The 18,466-nt window shown below is 35.9% G+C and overlaps 1 protein-coding gene across 1 annotated transcript; it reads right to left on the reverse strand.

Moving 5' to 3' along the window:
• Positions 1–7,396: 7,396 nt before the first annotated feature.
• LOC128244190 (E3 ubiquitin-protein ligase TRIM71-like) lies at positions 7,397–16,173 on the reverse strand. The gene is made up of 3 exons (XM_052962207.1): positions 16,091–16,173; positions 12,795–13,698; positions 7,397–8,226 (listed from the first exon to the last, which is right to left on the reverse strand). The coding sequence occupies exons 2-3, from the start codon at positions 13,696–13,698 to the stop codon at positions 7,397–7,399; spliced, it is 1,734 nt and encodes a 577-aa protein (XP_052818167.1). The 5' UTR covers positions 16,091–16,173.
• Positions 16,174–18,466: the final 2,293 nt, after the last annotated feature.

Below are 18,466 nucleotides of genomic sequence, written 5' to 3' on the forward strand. Positions count from 1 at the left end.
CAGTTGCTGAAGAAAGACAGTATTTTCCGGTGGGACCCGGAACATGAAATTGCCTTGAACAAAATAAAAAGGGTAATAACTCAAAACCCAGGACAGGTACTCTCGTACTTTGATCCAAATATTGAAGTTGTGCTGCAAGTAGACGCATCACAAAATGGACTTGGTTGTGTTTTGCTTCAAAACGACAAACCAGTTTTCTTTGCTTCGAAAGCATTGACGTCTGCAGAAAGAAACTATGCGCAGATTACAAAAGAGCTCTATGCTGTATTGTATGGCATGACCAAGTTTCATCAAATGACATATGGACGACATGTTGTAGTCCAAAGTGATCACAAGCCACTTGTGAGTATAACACGCAAAAGTTTGCATGTTGCTCCGCCAAGATTGCAAAAGATGATTTTGCAATTACAGAAATACGATTATGAAATTGTTCATGTACCTGGAAAGGACATTCCAGTAGCTGATACACTAAGTCGCAACTATTTGCAAGATGAACAGATTGATGTATGCAAAGACATAGATGTTCATGTACATTCTGTCATGGAAAACATTGCTATGAGTGATCAGAAAATGACTCTGATCAAAAGCAAAACTGAGACTGATCAAGAGATGCAGACTCTGAAACACACAATATTAACAGGTTGGCCTGATAAGAGACAGAACTGTCCAAATAGTATTTTACAATATTGGAATTTCAGAGACGAACTAACAGTCATTGACGATTTTTTGTTGAAAGGAAACAATGTCATAATTCCCAAAGATTTGAGACATATGATGCTGGACAAAGTTCATGATTCACACTTAGGCATAAAGAAATGTACTCAGCGTGCAAGAAGTGTAATGTTTTGGCCCAATATGACCAAAGACATAAAGAACAAAGTACTCAATTGTCCCATATGTCTTGAACACAGAAACTCCAATGTCAAGGAACCAATGATTCCTAATCAGATTCCCAGCAGGCCATGGGAAGTTGTGGCTACTGATATTTTTCACTGGAATGACAGTAACTACATTGTTGTAGTTGATCTGTATAGCAGATATTTTGAATGCGGGTTACTCAGAAATATGAGAACTGACACGGTTATTCACAAATTGAAGGGCTATTTTGCTACACATGGAATACCCTCAAAAGTCATTAGTGACAATGCAGGACAATATTGTAGTCAGGAATTTGACAAATTTGCTAGAGAATGGGATTTTGAACATGTTACGTCATCGCCGTTACACTCACAAGGCAACGGTGTTGCTGAAAGATGTATTCAAACAATCAAAAAGATTTTCACAAAATCTCTACAAGATAACAAAGATCCGTATCTTGCAGTTCTCGAATACAGAAATGCACCGCTTTCATGTGGCAAATCACCAGTACAGTTACTAATGAGTAGGGAGACTAGGTCTATTTTGCCAGTAACACGCAAACACCTTGAGCCGAAAGTTCAAAATAGGCAAGAAATCAAAAGCAAAATGTCAAAATCAAAAATCAAATCAAAGACATGGTTTGATAAATCTGCCAAGCCACTCACACAATTGTCACAAGGAGAAACAATTAGAATCAAACAAGGTAAACGCTGGAAACAGGCAATTGTTAGGAAACAAGTGCATGACAGATCATACATTGTTGAAACTAATGATGGTGGTGTCTATAGACGAAACAGAAATCATTTGTTGAAGACAAATGAAAAACCATTTCATATCATAGATACACATCCATGCAATGGCAACGACATTCGTCTAACTGATCAATCACAAAATGACAGTGACAGAAACATACAAAATCAATCAGAGCGAAACTTTTCTCATGATAACACTCAGTCGCAACAACAACAACCATCAGCACCAACTAATGTTGCTGGCAATACTGATCAAAACTCTAACATGTACGTCACTAGATCAGGAAGACAGGTCAAAGTACCTCAAAGGTTGGATCTTTGAACTGATTTATGATGTGTTTTGGGTTATGTTGTATATATATTTGTGATACTTCAATATATTTCAAATGCAAAACTTTTCTTCAATATTCTGTGCTGTGAAGGAAATTCATAATCGCCTATATCCTGTAACCGTGTGAAAGTGATATTTGTGGACAATATTTCTACAATGTTAATTGGATATATCAACAGCTATCTGCGGTATGAAAACAAAACACTTTCAGATGACATTTCTGGGAGGATTCAAGTGTCCTTATCTGAACTGTTAACATTTAGTTAGAAGATATTCTCATTAATTTCCAGATACACTCTGCTGGAACAATTAATCTGTCAAGAAGATTTTCTGCTCAGCTGAAAATAATGATAACGCTAGGGTGTTGACCAAATTACTTTAGATTAAATGTGTTCTTCATAAATTTACTAATTCTTTTTAAAAGAAGAGAGATGTTGCATTCTTAATCTTAATGTATCTAAGGGACACAATTCTTTATATACAACAGCATATTTCTCTATTGTAGTTATTCATACTGAATACTATGTTCCATATATAGCTATGCCTGTAGTATTGTATTTCACTTGATGCTTGGGTATGAATGAATAAACATGTAACTCCATTTGAGATCTTATGAATCTAACCCATTCCACAGGTTGTTGTAAGAACTAAACCAACAACGCAACAATGATGATGATGATGATGACGATGAACGAATAAATGCATGAATGATGATGATTTACTATTTCTAGGCGTCAGAAGATGTCTTGGAAAAGATATTTGACATAAACGTAAATGCCACCTTCTTTCCCATCAAGGAGGCGATCACATACATGGAAAAACGAGTTTGAATTAAACAATATATTTTATTAAACTATATAAAGTACCCATAACTTGAGATATATAACAAATTTCACACCGTTTTAAATGAACCTATTATTCAAACAAAAATAAATTGCACAGTTGCTTCTCAGAAGTATAAAAATATATACCATTGTTGACCGATTATTCCAGGGGCGGTTCAGTAGTCATAGTACCATCGCTGGCTGGCTTGAGCCACTCAGAGATGGATCCATTTCTACTTGGCCAGTTGCAATATTAGAAGCTATTGCTCAACAAAAGATTTTTGTTATCGGAACTACATTAAATACGTTTTTTAATAAATCTACTTTAACTTTTAATCCTACTTTCTTTTTTCCTCAAAAGTTCGATACTGGCGCATTAATATAACGATGTATATCGCGGTTGTAACAAAGCTTCTCATCAGTGGGGTAAAATCTGGTTCATTCTGGTACATATATAAATCTCCGCTTAACTCTGACAGGGTCTTTTTTCATTCATCCAAGCGAACAAAAGATTGGTGTATACTACATTTCTATTATCGACGAATCTTTACTCTGATTTATTATTTAATTATTTTTTTTTTGAACTTTACAAAAACCCACTCGCTCAACCCTTTGGAAAGCTTTGTTGCGGACAAAATATTATAAGAACGGCTGCTTTCGTGGGAAATACTATAATATATTTAAGAGTAGCAGTCACTATGGCACCAGGATCCACCAGTTCAGATGTTCACGTTTGTCGATCGTGGCGTTTGTACAGGGGCGAGTGGTCAACAGGAATACAGAGATGACGTCAACAACGTGGTGGACCTTGAACGGACTTTGCACAAGGAAAGAGCGAGAGCACCACTTCACGGTATAAGAACACCAATAAACAGTATAAGACGTCGATGCGTAGCGCAATTGAGACAAGGGATGGCCATACGGGCTATTGACTTTAGCATTTCTTTTGACATTTAGACACCCATGTTAATATGAAGTGTAAAATACAAGAGTAATTTTGGCATTTTCTGTATATATTGTTATTAAGTGTTGGATATTTAATACAATATGTAGTCGGTCATTTGGTTTAACTTTATATTATTATTTCTCAAAATAATTGTACAAAGTTTAAATACTGACATAACTTTTGGTTCTTTGTATATATGTTTAAACGGGAGCTGTCAATGTAAATCCAGTATTTGCTTGATTTCTTTAAAATGGACAAAAAGGTATCTGAAACTTCCAGACTACCTTTTATTCGCACATTTAACAATTAGTTATTGTACACGCTGTGCACCTTAAATGAACAATCTGTGGCACACATTCATCTGAATGTAATTGACTTAAATTCAATGAGCTTTTAATAAGCTCTATGTTTAATAGTGCGTAAAGTTGTGCTCCATATTTTGCGTCAGACCAGGTTTGTGCATCAGAGATCACTATATCATAGGTTTGCCCTTGAACAAGTGATAAATAAACTGACATATGTATTCGCTGAAGTATGTGACATAAATAAATACATACGAAACTACAAGGACAAGCCAAGACGAAGAGCCTGTTCAACTGGCCTGACAGATTCTAATCGAGAGGCACAACACGGTACAATGCATCAACGATAGCCTTCACATTCCTCTAAACATATGTAGTATTAAGTGTTGCGTTTGTCCCTTTGAACGGTTTGCGAAAAATAAGTTTACATGAAGTCAAGAATCACTATAATAAAATGTTTTACATGTTATGTTGTTCACTCGAGGGTTGACTGCTAATTCCATTCAGACAATTCATTCTCTCGAGGTTCGACCTCTGATTTAGCACAATCAGATCATTGCCCATAGCTATGGCACTCGAGGTTAAACCTCTGATTTCACTTATTGAGACTCTAGTTATGGAACTCGAAGTTCGACCTTTGATCTGACTCAATGAGGCCATAGATTTGGCACTCGAGGTTTGACCTCTGATTTGACTCAATGAGACCATAGCTATGTTACTCGAGGTTTGACCTCTGATTTGACTCAATGAGACCATAGCTATGGTACTCGAGGTTCGACCTCTGATTTGACTCAATGAGGCCATAGCTATGGCACTCGAAATTCGACCTCTGATTTGACTCAATGAGGCCATAGCTATGTTACCCGAGGTTTGACCTCTGATTTGACTCAATGAGACCATAGCTATGGTACTCGAGGTTCGACCTCTGATTTGACTCAATGAGGCCATAGCTATGGCACTCGAAGATCGACCTCTGATTTGACTCAATGAGGCCATAGCTATGTTACTCGAGGTTTGACCTCTGATTTGACTCAATGAGGCGAGAGCTATGGTACTCGAGGTTCGACCTTTGATTTGACTCAATGTGGCCATATATTTGGCACTCGAGATTCGACCTCTGATTTCACTTAATGAGACCATAGTTATGGCACTCAAGGTTTGACCCCTAATTTCACTTAATGAGACTTTTGTTAAAGCACTCGAGGTTTGACCTCTGATTTCACTTCTTGAGACCATAGTTATGGTTCTCGAGGATCAACCTCTGATTTCACTTCTAGAGACCATAGTTATGGCTCTCGAGGTTTGACCTTTGATTTCACATAATAAGACCTTTGTTATGGCACTCGAGGTTTGACCTCTGATTTCACTTCTGGAAACCATAGTTATGGCACTCGAGGTTCAACCTCTGATTTCACTCAAATAATCCATAGTTATTTCACTCAAGTGGAAATGTATACGGAAATCATGAGAATATACAGTCGAGACCCGATGGCTCGAACTCCCAGGGATCAGCGAAAATAACTCGAGCCTCGTTAAATTCGAGCCAAGCGTTATTGCTTACATTCGGTAAAAAGAATCGATCCTTTACAACAAGTTCGAGCCAACGAGGAAAACGAGACAAGCGAGTTCGAGCCAACGGGATTCGATTTACACTCAAAATAAAATATTTTTTACTGGCAAAATTACCATTAGTCTGATGTTGAAAACGTTATTTTTGTTAGAAAATTGTAAATAAGTGATATTTATTAGTATGTTGCATTTTCACTGTAAAATGTGTATATATTCATTGTATGTTAAACTCTTCAGAAATGGAGGAATCAGATTTCTACACAATCTTAGTCAGACTGTTTGTCGATGTATTTAAGATTTGTTTTCTTTCAAAAGGTATACTGCGCGTAACTGCCTATACGCGAGTACGCTGCTGAATCCACACGATTCTGAACAAAACAATGCAGCCAAACTGACAGTATTCGTGCTTGACTATGCATTCGGTTACATACATATGGTTATTGAAATTGAAAATGTAATTATACAGTTCAATGGTAAAAAGGACCAAAAATTAGACTTTCGTTAGACAATCTGAATGCTATTAACATAATCGGGGCTTATTTGTTTGCTATCTAATAGAAACAAATCTGCCGAGTTTAGGGTTTATTTGTTGATTTATCAACCGAAAACTGTGCATTTTCCAGTACTAAATAACGCACCTCAGAACGCCCAGAATGCACCAGACTGCATATTTTTTTTCATAAATTTCAGGAGGGGGCATGCTCCCAGACCCCACTAGCACAATTTTAAATCCACATGAATAGAGGGCTAGCTTCGCCCCTGATAACAACAGCAAATTCCAATATGGTGCGAGGACATTTTAGAAGCCGTGTTCAACGCTGTGTTGTGTAGTTTTCAGTGACCTTCTCTTATGTGGATCATGGCATTGTGAGTGTGCATTGTTAAACTGATTGACAAAGTATGTGTACCTATTGAAGTTCAACGTCCCATATCAAAATAATATATATTCAAAACCATGAAAAGCTGGTTACGTTTCTGCAGTGTAAATACATGTACGTATGCGTTAGGTGCAGTTTTGAAGTTTTCCATAATAAGACGATTTTGAAAGTGTTCAGGTACATTTAATTGTAAAAGATTAAGATACAAAACCAGCATAGCAATACAGAGAGTGAACAGACAAAATATTTCGTTGTAAATTTCGTTCCTACCAACAATTTTAAAGCATAAAGACATATTGTATTTTTCATGTCCATTTGAATGGAAAACAATAAATTGGGAGAATTCCGATTTAAAATATTATTTTATAGTGAATTCAAAATTATTTGCATTAACATAAAATATTGTCATATCTTTGAGCGATGTCTTGTTAAACATATTTAACAAGTATTTAATTTGATTGAAATATTAAACCTTTTAAATCCAAAATCTTGGTTTAACAGTATGCGAAACACCTAATTTAAACTTTAAAACCAGGAAAAAATATACATCTGTATATAGAATATTTTCTAGAATAATTCTATATAATGTGATGTTCATGTCGTAAAATCAAAGTTCTATTTATTCAACATTCCAAACAAAACACCAAAAACAAATTCTTATTGAAAAAGTGTTGAACAGAACACCACTGTTTACATTAATTCTTTACACAATTTATTGTTAAACAAACTGCTAAATATGCTGAACATTTATTAGATATATGTACATGTATTTAAGCGACAATAGCTATTCAATTGTACCATTAAAACACTTTTTTAACCAATCAATTCTGTATGCTTATGTTGTAAATTAAATGTTATTGTATTTAACAAACAATATTGAATACACAGAAGTGTCTTATAAAGAAACAAAAAATCACGACTGATGTAGAAAAGCTGTCAATTTGCATTAAAGACCTTCAGTGAGTCATCATTATAGTTCATCCCGACAACTATGGCACGTGTGTGAGGACAGAAGGTCACGTAGTAGGGAGTGGTCAGTCCGTCCTTCTCTCCCAGTATTTCCGTCATCTTGCCATCCCTCTCCGTCAGCAGCAACACGTTGTTGCTGTCATTCCCACACACGAGCATCTGGCCGGGCCCTACCTCCACTAAGTACATGGGACTTCTGAGCTGCTTGTCTCGGTACTCACGCAGGACCTTCCCGTCCAGGGTCAGCTGAAGCACGGTGTAGGCATCGAAGTCAGACACGTAAAGGTTCGGTGGTGTTGAAGTTGACACAGTTATAGAACATGGTGTAAGGAAAAGTTGTCTTCCATCATCTGTTTGGAATGTACTTATGATATGACCATCCAATGTCATCACTTCAATACGCGGGTTTGATGTGTACGAAACGTATAATCTGTTGTTGTAGAACGCAATACCATGACAGTGAGGTGATACTTTAATTTTCTTTCCGCACGTCAACTCTCCTCGCTTTGTAGACACCAGCTGAATCATGAGATTATTCGGGAGAGTGACTGCCGCTTGGTCATCATGGAGCACACACACGTCCCAGGGTTGGCATGGCAGTTGGAGGCGGGACGTTACGGAGCGGGCGGGGACGTTTACAAGTTTGACACTCTTGTTATACGAGTCAGCCAGGAGAAAGAGACCAGAAGCAAGGACGGCGGAGCCTGTGATACGGCAGGTTTCCTGGTCCTGAGACGTTTTAACGTTGATATCCGTCCCCTTCTTCCATGTCACAGTAGAGAGGTCAAGAACTGGAACTGAAACACAAATAAAGGACTACATGTATATCATGTTTCCCTTTTATCTTATAAATGAGCCAACGGTATAAACTGGTATTTAGCCATATCAAACATCAATACTCAGTATACTTCAGGTTAACAGACAGACGGACACCCTGGAATAAACAGAAATTATATATATTAGTTTGGAGTTTATACTTGAACAAATGTTCACTTCAACAATTGACATCTAAAGACTTTGATCAATAAAACATTAAAACACTTTTAGATTAAATTCTAATCAGGATTTAAAACTAAAATCAGGAGTGATTTCTATTTAAGACAGCAATGATATTCAATAAAGAAATATTATCGACTTGCGTGTCAATGGACCTTACACATCAAATGCCATAATGTCACATATATTTTATTTTATTAATTAAGCCTATTTTTAAAATAGGACTGCTTTTCTTAAAAAAGTAATAAAAATGTGGTTGATCAGGAAAGATCTCAATTAAAAATTAAAATTATTATACTTTCCAATCAACACCACTTTTCAAAACTTAGCTACTAATAAAAAAGAGTTGCATTGCTTATATAACACGTGAAAATAATATAATAACATTTAGCGTAACGATTTCACTATTTTGTTACGTAAGTGTGTAAATTAAATGTAAGCCAGTTTAAAAAAAAAGAAATAAAAACAGTAAAAAACTGTTGCTTTTTGTGATATTTATTTAAGATTTTTGAAGTTAAACATGATATTTCAATATAACGGGCCCAAGGAAAGCGAAGTGTCGGTCGGTCGGTCAATGAATAGAAAAGTTCATATTTCTATAACTAGGTCAGACGAACAAAAAGTTCGTTTAATTAGTAGAAGACCCGTGCCTGGATGGTAGAATCTCCGAACGTACCCACAGGCGGCAGTAACGTTGACAAGGCCCATCCTATTTGCCACGCCCCGCACAAAAAAAATGTTCAATAACAAACATGATTGGAACATGATCATTAATCTCAAAAACCTAAATATCGACCAAAAATTGCACGAAAATTTTTTATTTACTTTTATTACATATATTTGATTTTATGTGGATTTTTTTGTTGATACTAAGGTTTTATTGGGATTTACAATCATGTTCCAATTATTTTTGGTGTGGATTTTTTAAGGGGGGTGGGGGACGTGGCCAACATGATGGGTCCTGTCAACGAAATTGCCTCGTATGGACGTACGGAGCTATCTTAAAATATGATCATTTAAAACAAAAGGATCTTGTCAAGGCAGTTAAACATATATTGTAGAGGATAAATGTTTGTTTCAGTGCAAGATCGTAATATATTGCACTGAGTAAGTACCAAAACCTACAGTCCTATAGAGTGCATTACCCACGAAAGAAATATTTACTTTTGGTGCCTGCTGACCCATGTAACTATGCGTTCATTTGAAATGTTTTTGCTGATTACTAATACAATCAAAATCTGTTATGTCGATATATCTAATGTCGATTTTCTCCGTTATGTCGAATTTGTCCGTTATGTCGATTATGTCGATTTTCTCCGTTATTTCGATTACCTCCATTATGTCGAATTTGTCCGTTATGTCGATTTTCTCTACTTGTCGAACGTTGTATGGCAAATTGATGACCGAAAATAAACTCCTGCGACATATCCTTGTATATAACTGAAGGATGTGTGCAGATTTTACCTTGTTTTATATAGTATGCGAGGAATGTTCTTGTCCATATAAAGAAATGGTTTTGGGGAGGGGAGGGAGGGGTTCATAGTTAAGTTTAAAGTACACGTTAGTCGAACTTGTAACGACAATAAGGTCACCTTAAGGTAACCGTTGTTTGTTGACTGTTGGTAAGCCATTTTGAATATCTCCATGGAAATGATATATAGGGTTCGTTCAAATCAAAATATTGAAAGCACATACGTACCAGTTGATTTTGGTAAAAATATAGACTAGATACACCGTATACTTTTAAAATAAAAAAGGAAGAAACTAGTCCGATAGTGTATATTTCTCAAAAATATCAATTTGATTTTATCAATGACCTTGACCTTGAAAATATGAAATTAACATAAACTTGAATCTGAACACGGTTTAATGTTAATATTCAAAGCTATTATGGGGTTAATTATTACTTACTAAATATCATTACAGCCCCTCATTTTATGGTTTCCTATACCTTGGAAATATTAAAATCGCAAATGTCACCAAGTGGCTAAAGTCCCTTTTCATAAACAATGGACTACAAATGGAAATAATTTGTATAATATCCTCGGCAATTTTTTCTCAAAATGAGGACTTGGAACCCAGACTACACGGGTTAAAACAAAACGTACGTTTTTTTAACGACTTAAACGAAATGCATATGAATATTATTTGTTTCTTGACTAGCTCACTTGACTGTCAGTCAATCGTTTGAATCCGATTTGAAGCGTTTGTTCCCCCTCTGACAATGATCGATCGTTGCTCATTATGTCGAAAAGAAATCAAAGTTCATTATTAATATAGTTCGATTTAACGCCCTCAGCCGTGAATACAAGGGATCGGTCTGAGACAAACACAGCCTTCTAATGGCAGTCAAGAATGGTTTTGTATTAATCACATGTGCCGTAAAATGTTTTGCAATAAAATGACAACAGGTTTATAGGGACTCGCTCATGTTCTTGGACCAAAACTATGTTTTTCCAAGAAATGCATCTGAAAACACTTATTTCATCATTATTTAACACCCTGATACCGAAACTGCAGAAAAATATAATTAAATTATAACAAATATCATCATTTCGGGATTGCGAACCCACGCAGCTAAAGTTTCGATCACGCAACAATGAATCGCTGAAACTCGTTAGTAACGCTTTTGGAAATGAGACGTTTTAAAACTGCACTTTCACAGATTGAACGTTTTGATTACTTTTTATTTATTTTTTGTCTTAAAACGAACTAATTTTGCGAATTGCATGGATACCAATTAATATAAGATTGCTGACAAAGTATCAGATCACAGGTTTTTATTTTATGATCAAAAAATGATGCTTTATGCATTTTTTATTAAAGCATTATTAATGCTTTTAGCCATAAATCATTAATTTTCAAACGTCAATATGAAAAACTGCGATGCGATCTTTTGTCAGCAGTCTTATATCGCTGATGTTCAGATATTTACGCAATAATTGGATCTTTCAAGACAAAAAATAATAAGTTGTCAAAATGGTTAATCTGTGGGAGTGCAGCTTAAAAGCTGCACTCTCACATATTGACTGTTTTGACATTTATTTATTTTTTACCTCAGAATCAGCTAATATTTGTGGCAATGCCTTTAAAGCAGTCAAATAGGATACCTCACAATAAAAGAGATCTCATTAATTAAGAAAACTGCCCAAAATTTCATTTTTCATAAAGCGTAAGTAACCCTTTAGCTATACGAACGAATATATGAAAAACTGCTAACTTAGTTTTGTATCATTAACACAAATAATGACTCATTTCAAGTTTCATTGTCAAAACTCTGTGAAAGTGCAGCTTTAAAAGAACATTTGCTAAAGGGTTTCAGCTGTCACTTTTTTAGTTTTAACACTCCTAATGATAAACATGTAAACAGTGATTTTTTTGGCGCAATTTACTGCCTTCTAAAGGCTGTTTCCCCTTGCGAAAAACTGTCCATATTTTCCAAAATTTTATAATTGTTTCCCAATTTGATAAATGCAGATTACGATAATGAATAAAAAAGCAATGAATTTCTTGAAATATCAACAAAATCTTGACAAGACTTACTCTTTCACAGCATAATGTATGCATAAAAAAGTTAAAACATCTATACATTTCCCATTATATAAGCTATTTTGGCCTGATTTTGTATTTTTCCCAAAGTTGACTTTTTTTCCCAATGTGCAAGGTACAAGGCGGTAATAATAATTTAAAAAAAAAATCACTGGTAATATAATACGCCTCAAATGCTCCATTTTGGAGTAGAAATTGTCAAGATTTTCTACGGGGAATACCCGAACCCCACTGCCAACAGTTTAAACCGAATCCTTTTCGGTTCGGATGAAGTAGAGCAAGTCACAAGGTAACGCCACTTAGCAACGCCCCCCCTACCGTTAAATCCTGGAACCGCCCCTGAATACTGTTTGTTACCATATTTAACGGCAACAGCTTACTAGTAGGCTTGTTGTTTGTGTACAATTTTAGTTACTGCTAAGGCCAATATGAATTAATTGCTATCTTTTTATCCATATTTTTAAAAAAAGGGGCGGGGGTGTAGACAATTGTTCATTATTATTCTTAGGTGACTATATCACCGTTCGATCATGATAAATCTACGCATAGCATCACACCTCTGGTGAACGAGAAATGGACAGTACCGGACCGATACGCAAATTCAGACCCATGTTCAACAGTTTTCTTCGAGTCAATAAAATTAAAGGCACGGCGGAAAAAGGAGCGGGGATCAACATTTTGCAATTTAATTAAAGTCGCCTAAGTGGGACAACTTTGAACATGGACACCGTAGACGACGTATGCTATCTGGAGAATAAATAGGTTTTAAACAAAATGTACCGACAACGTCATATAATTCAGAATAACATGATGTACATACTATCTTTACGAAACTCTCCGGCAACGTCCAGTGTTCCCAGGCCCATGTTCGATCCCAGAAGACGTTCCGTGTCCTCGTCTTTGGTAAATCGATACTTTCGGGCCTTTATCAGACCAGTCATCTCCTTGTTCTTTTCCAGAATACTCCGTAAGTCCTTTTCGGCTCGCCTCGCCGCCACGTAACGCTGGTTCACCGAGATGTCACCGGAAGATAGATCCGCCCTCATGGCCTCAAGACCCGATTTCGCCGACTCACAGTCAGTCTTTAATGTATTCAGCACGCTTTCATCATCGATCTTCACTTTCCGGATGTTGTCTAGCAACTCCTTCTCGCGGCGATCCAGGTAGGTGTTGATTTCTGCCCGGAACTTTCTCAATTTGGCGATCTCATCCTTAGACTGGTTTTCGACCTCGTCTAAAATTTCATTGGCATTACTTATTGACCAAGATAGTAGATCTTCAGCTCGTTTAATCGATGGTTCTAGCTCCCTGAATTCATTGCCAATGACAAAATCTTTAGCAACGTTAGCGATGTAATCGACTTTACAGCTGCGATGGTCGAGTACGACACAGTCACCACAGCCAAGGTCGCCGTGGTTCGGGCAGTAAAACTTGATCATCTCCTTAGGATGGGTTTTACAGTATTCAGTTTCGCCGATGTCTGACTGCTTGGTGTACGGGTAGAAGGAAGGCATCTTATCTTTAGTCAACATTATGTGGTTCCTGGACAGCTTGAACCTCTTGTGGGCCTCGATACAGGGATCACACATGTACTCCTCGCAGGTCTGACAGAATCCCTTGGCTACAGCGCGTTTCCCGCCTTCTTCACACGGCTGACAGTAGACAGTTGCGTCTGCGGAGCCCTTGTCAAAGTCAGGGTCACGTCTCTTTCCGGAAACCTCCATCTGTAAAAAGGAATTAAATATATAACTTAATAATTGGTTTTTTTTTTTTTTTTCTAATAATATTGAAGCGTTTCGATATCATGTACACTTTTCCACTCGCAATCTAGGAATATCACCGAGTGGGTATTATCCACGTATATTTACAATGGAGTACCAACTACTGAGTACTTTTTTATGTATAGATTTGACCTTTCGGAAGAATCCCGTCTATGCCATACCCTGGCTGATAACCTGCCTCAGTAGGCATTACTTTGAAGTATGTAATCTCGCTGTATATATTCTCTTCTCCTCAATAAACTTCCGAGTGCTGGTTACATACATGTAAGTTCTCGCACCTATGCTGATATATAGCTTTGATGTTCAAAAGGTTCGATATAGCCTGCAACAGCTACATTCAGTCATTTATTAACTTCACAGTCTTGTGAAAGTTCTGTCTTCATTATTGAACCCCCTCCCCCCTTGTAAACAATTAAAAATGGACTCTGGAAAAAATATCAAATGAAGCTTATTCTCATAGATGTCCTAAGTAATAATAAAACCAAAGATTACATGTTATCTATTTATTTGTAAATTTCCTAACAACTCTTCTGGAAGTGTGTTTATTAAACTCTGTGCAAATATTAAGAAAAGGAATGTTCAACAATAATCTACTTTGAGCAAAATATTAGTGCACAAATGTTTTGTAACCCCAGAATTTAAATAGAAAGTTCGCTCTTTCTATCTCACTGAAACTTTAAGTCAAGATATTTTTGAAAAATACCCTAATTCTATTGAAATTGGTAAAAAAGATTTTTTTTGTACTTGTATAGTGAATTTAGATAAATATAACAAAAATTTACATCAGAAATGAAAATTCAGCTTGTTGCTGTAAAAATGGTTGCCAGAATCCTTGATCGTCTGCGAGATCGAGCTTATATACTAGAGCCGAAGGAACATAAAAAATTGTTCCTTCGGTGTAAATTGTTCCTTCGTGAGTTTCCATAAAAATAGAACGTTTACCACTGCTTGAATTCAAACAGTGCAAACATTATTATGATGAATGAAACGTTTTCTAAAATTTTGTGTATGAATAGGATGACTGCCACAAAGGTTCAACAATGCAAAAAAGAGAGATTACAATGGAATCCTCGACAATCGGCAATATCATATCAGCATCTTGGCGGTTGCTACGGAAATTTCCAAGAATGCAATGCGGAAGTAGCTTCTTCAAAATGGCTGCCTACATACATAACAACTTGTTCTTAAATATTTATTCAAAGGCGAAGGGGTACAACTATATCATGATTGGGTAAAACTGAAACTGTTGTAATAACTTTTAAGGAAAAATGGATAACATATTTACAAAAGAAACGGCTTTCAATTACATGGAACTAAACGTCAAAAATACAAACATGTACATCCTGTATGAATAACGAAGTTTTGCTGAAAATTTGGGGATATTACAATATTGATACAGATAAACATGTACATTCTTAAATTCGTTAACAAGAATGAAGCCCACGACAGCTCAATCTGCAGGCGGTCAATATCGCGTCGCAATAAAAGCCGGCCCAATACTGACAAAGTACCGCTATATACATATCAATAACACCGTTACATGAAAAATATAAGGGCCCTTTAAAACAGTATATTGTTTGTCTATTTTCAAAACTTACTAACAAGGAAGTGATTTGATTCTAAGAGGGTGTACACTCGAGACAGGGGGCATCAAGTACCATTTGATAAGGGAGACTACTCTTATTACTCTCCAGTGGCGTAGCTACATATAGGCCTTATAGGCCAGGGCTTACAACTCTTTTGGAAAATGATAAATTTGAATAACCAAAAAATGCAACAAAAAATAAGAACTTCTCAAACACTTTGAACAACTCAAAAGTTTTATTTTTTGTTTTAACGAAAACGAGTTTGGAGTTTATTTAAACTACGTGCAGGGTGTATTGCTTGGTTTTATTGTAATCATTGCAAGTATTATTGAGTGTGTGTAATGTGCATATAAAAATTCCCAAACTCAAATAAAATCATCGGGCCTACAGGTTTTATAGCCCTTGCTACGCCCCTGCTCTCATTATAACTGCTTAATTAATAAGCATCGCTAACCTGATGATAAATCATGAATACACAGCTCAACCAGCAAGTAAACAATGGAAGTGGTGATATTTCAAGGTCCTACCATTTATATGTAACACATATAATACATTCAAAAATAAAGGACCTTTTATTGAGAAACATCCTTATATTTTGATATTTAAATCTTAAAAACGAAAGTAACGTTCAAAGTGCCCATTTTACATGTATATCAGGAACAATGGTTTAAAGGTGTTATAAAAACCAGTTTCCCATGTAGGTTATTCTACAAACACACATGTTATAAAAGAAATACACAAATATTTACCTCGATTTTCGTTTATCTTCAGAACTTACAAACAAGGAAGTAAATTGATTGTTTCTAAGGGGAGTGGAGTCGTGACAGGGGACATCACTGTATCAAATACCTATCGATTAGGGAGATTACTCTTAAACGCTCATCATTACAGCTGAAAAAGTATTTATCCAGTTTTCTGCATCAAACCAAATGCTCACTGGAAATCCTATTTTACAAGTTTTTACAAGACTTCGAATGTAATTGGTGGCAGTGGTAAACACAACCAGTGACAGAGATGATAACATCTAGTGACAGCGGTGAATACATCTAGTGACATTTCAAGAAGGGAATGCGAAAATGTTCTAAGTGACATTAAATAAAGAAACAGATAAAACCTTTTCGCTTTCATCCCTCGATGTTCATCAAGTGACAGTAGCAAAAAATATCTGGTGACCGTGGTGAATACATCTAGTGATAGTGACGAAAACATGAAGCGACAGTGGTGTATACATCTCGTGATAGTGGTGGGTACATCTAGTGACAGTGGTGGATATATCCAGTTATAGTTGTGGACGTTTTCAGCGACAGCGGTGAATACATCTAATGACATGGTGGGTACATCTAGTGACAGTGGTGAATACATCTAGTGACAGTGTTGAATACATCTGTTGACAGTGATGTACATCTAGTGACAGTGGTGAATACATCTAGTGACAGTGGTGAATACATCTAGTGACAGTGGTGAATACATCTAGTGACAGTGGTGAATACATCTAGTGACAGTGGTGAATACATCTAGTGACAGTGGTGGATACATCTAGTGACAGTGGTGAATACATCTAGTGACAGTGGTGGATACATCTAGTGACAGTGGTGAATACATCTAGTGACAGTGGTGAATACATCTAGTGACAGTGGTGAATACATCTAGTGACAGTGGTGAATACATCTAGTGACAGTGGTGAATACATCTAGTGACAGTGGTGAATACATCTAGTGACAGTGGTGAATACATCAAGTGACAGTGGTGGATACATCTAGTGACAGTGTTGGATACATCAAGTGACAGTGGTGGATACATCTAGTGACAGTGTTGAATACATCTAGTGACAGTGGTGGATACATCTAGTGACAGTGGTGGATACATCTAGTGACAGTTGTGGTAGAAACATCTAGTGGCATTGGTTGATACATCTATTGACAGTGGTGGATACATCTAGTGGCAGTGGTGGTGGATACATCTAGTGACAGTGGTGGATACATCTAGTGACAGTGGTGAATACATCTAGTGACAGTGGTGAATACATCTTGTGACAGTGGTGGATACATCTAGTGACAGTGGTGGATACATCTAGTGACAGTGGTGGTGGATACATCTTGTAACAGTGGTTAATATATCTAGTGACAGTGGTTCATATATCTTGTGATAGTTGTTAGTATATCTTGTGATCTACTGACATTGGTAAATACATATTGTGACAGTGGTGGATATAGTGACAGTAGTTCTGTTGGTACATAAAGTGATTGTGGTGGATATATCTAGTGACAGTAGTGGAAACATATAGTTACCAATTTGGCGGATATTTCACAAAAACAAAAACTCCTTTTTGTCCTTTATTGAAATAAATAGTTTGGTTATGTTTTGATAACTGATGTAAAGTCATGTTGGTGTATTTATATTTAAATAAGTGCTTGGGCTTATGCCAGCATATTTAAGTAAAGTAGTTTCATTTACAAACAATACAACATACCCATTAAGGTCCACTACTCACATAAATATCAATTCATTTGCTAAAACCAATCATGCTAAGAAATCGTTTTCCAAACATGTATGGAACACTACTTCAGTTCTTATTCGACAAGCCATTACGTTAAATATGTTTAAAGCTTTGTATAAAATTTACTTTATTTAAGATCAATAATTGAATATTGAACACTCGCATGTCTATTATAAATCCCTGTTGTATTATAAGAATTGCTGATTATTGTTTGTAGACTTTACGTGTAGGTACAATGGTTGATGATTGTTTTCATATAGTAGTTGAATCCCATATTTGTCTGATCACTGTTTTGTCGTAGTTGAAAACCACATTGTTAACAAGATACTGATGTGTCTTAATGTGTTATCTTCATATTATTATTATAATTATTATTATTATTATTATTATTATTATTATTATTATTATTATTATTATTATTATTATCATCATCATCATCATCATAATCATCATCATCATCACCATCACCATCATCATTATTACTATTATTATTATTATCATCATCATCATCATCATCATCATCATCATCATCATCATCATCATCATTATTATTATTATTATTTTTATTAGCTCAATCAATCGGATGCTTAATATTTAAAGATATAGTAAAAATTAAAAATTAGCTTAA

This window comes from Mya arenaria, chromosome 8 (genome assembly GCF_026914265.1).
Source record: "Mya arenaria isolate MELC-2E11 chromosome 8, ASM2691426v1".
Lineage (NCBI taxonomy): Eukaryota > Metazoa > Mollusca > Bivalvia > Myida > Myidae > Mya > Mya arenaria.

What these genes read in the sequence shown, in the direction of transcription:
- LOC128244190 (XM_052962207.1), bottom strand. Translation starts at nt 13,698, where the DNA reads ATGGAGGTTTCCGGAAAGAGACGTGACCCTGACTTTGACAAGGGCTCC. An exon ending in CGGAGAGTTTCGTAAAGATA is followed by an intron (nt 8,227 to 12,794) that starts GTATGTACATCA and finishes TTTGTGTTTCAG; the next exon opens with TTCCAGTTCTTGACCTCTCT.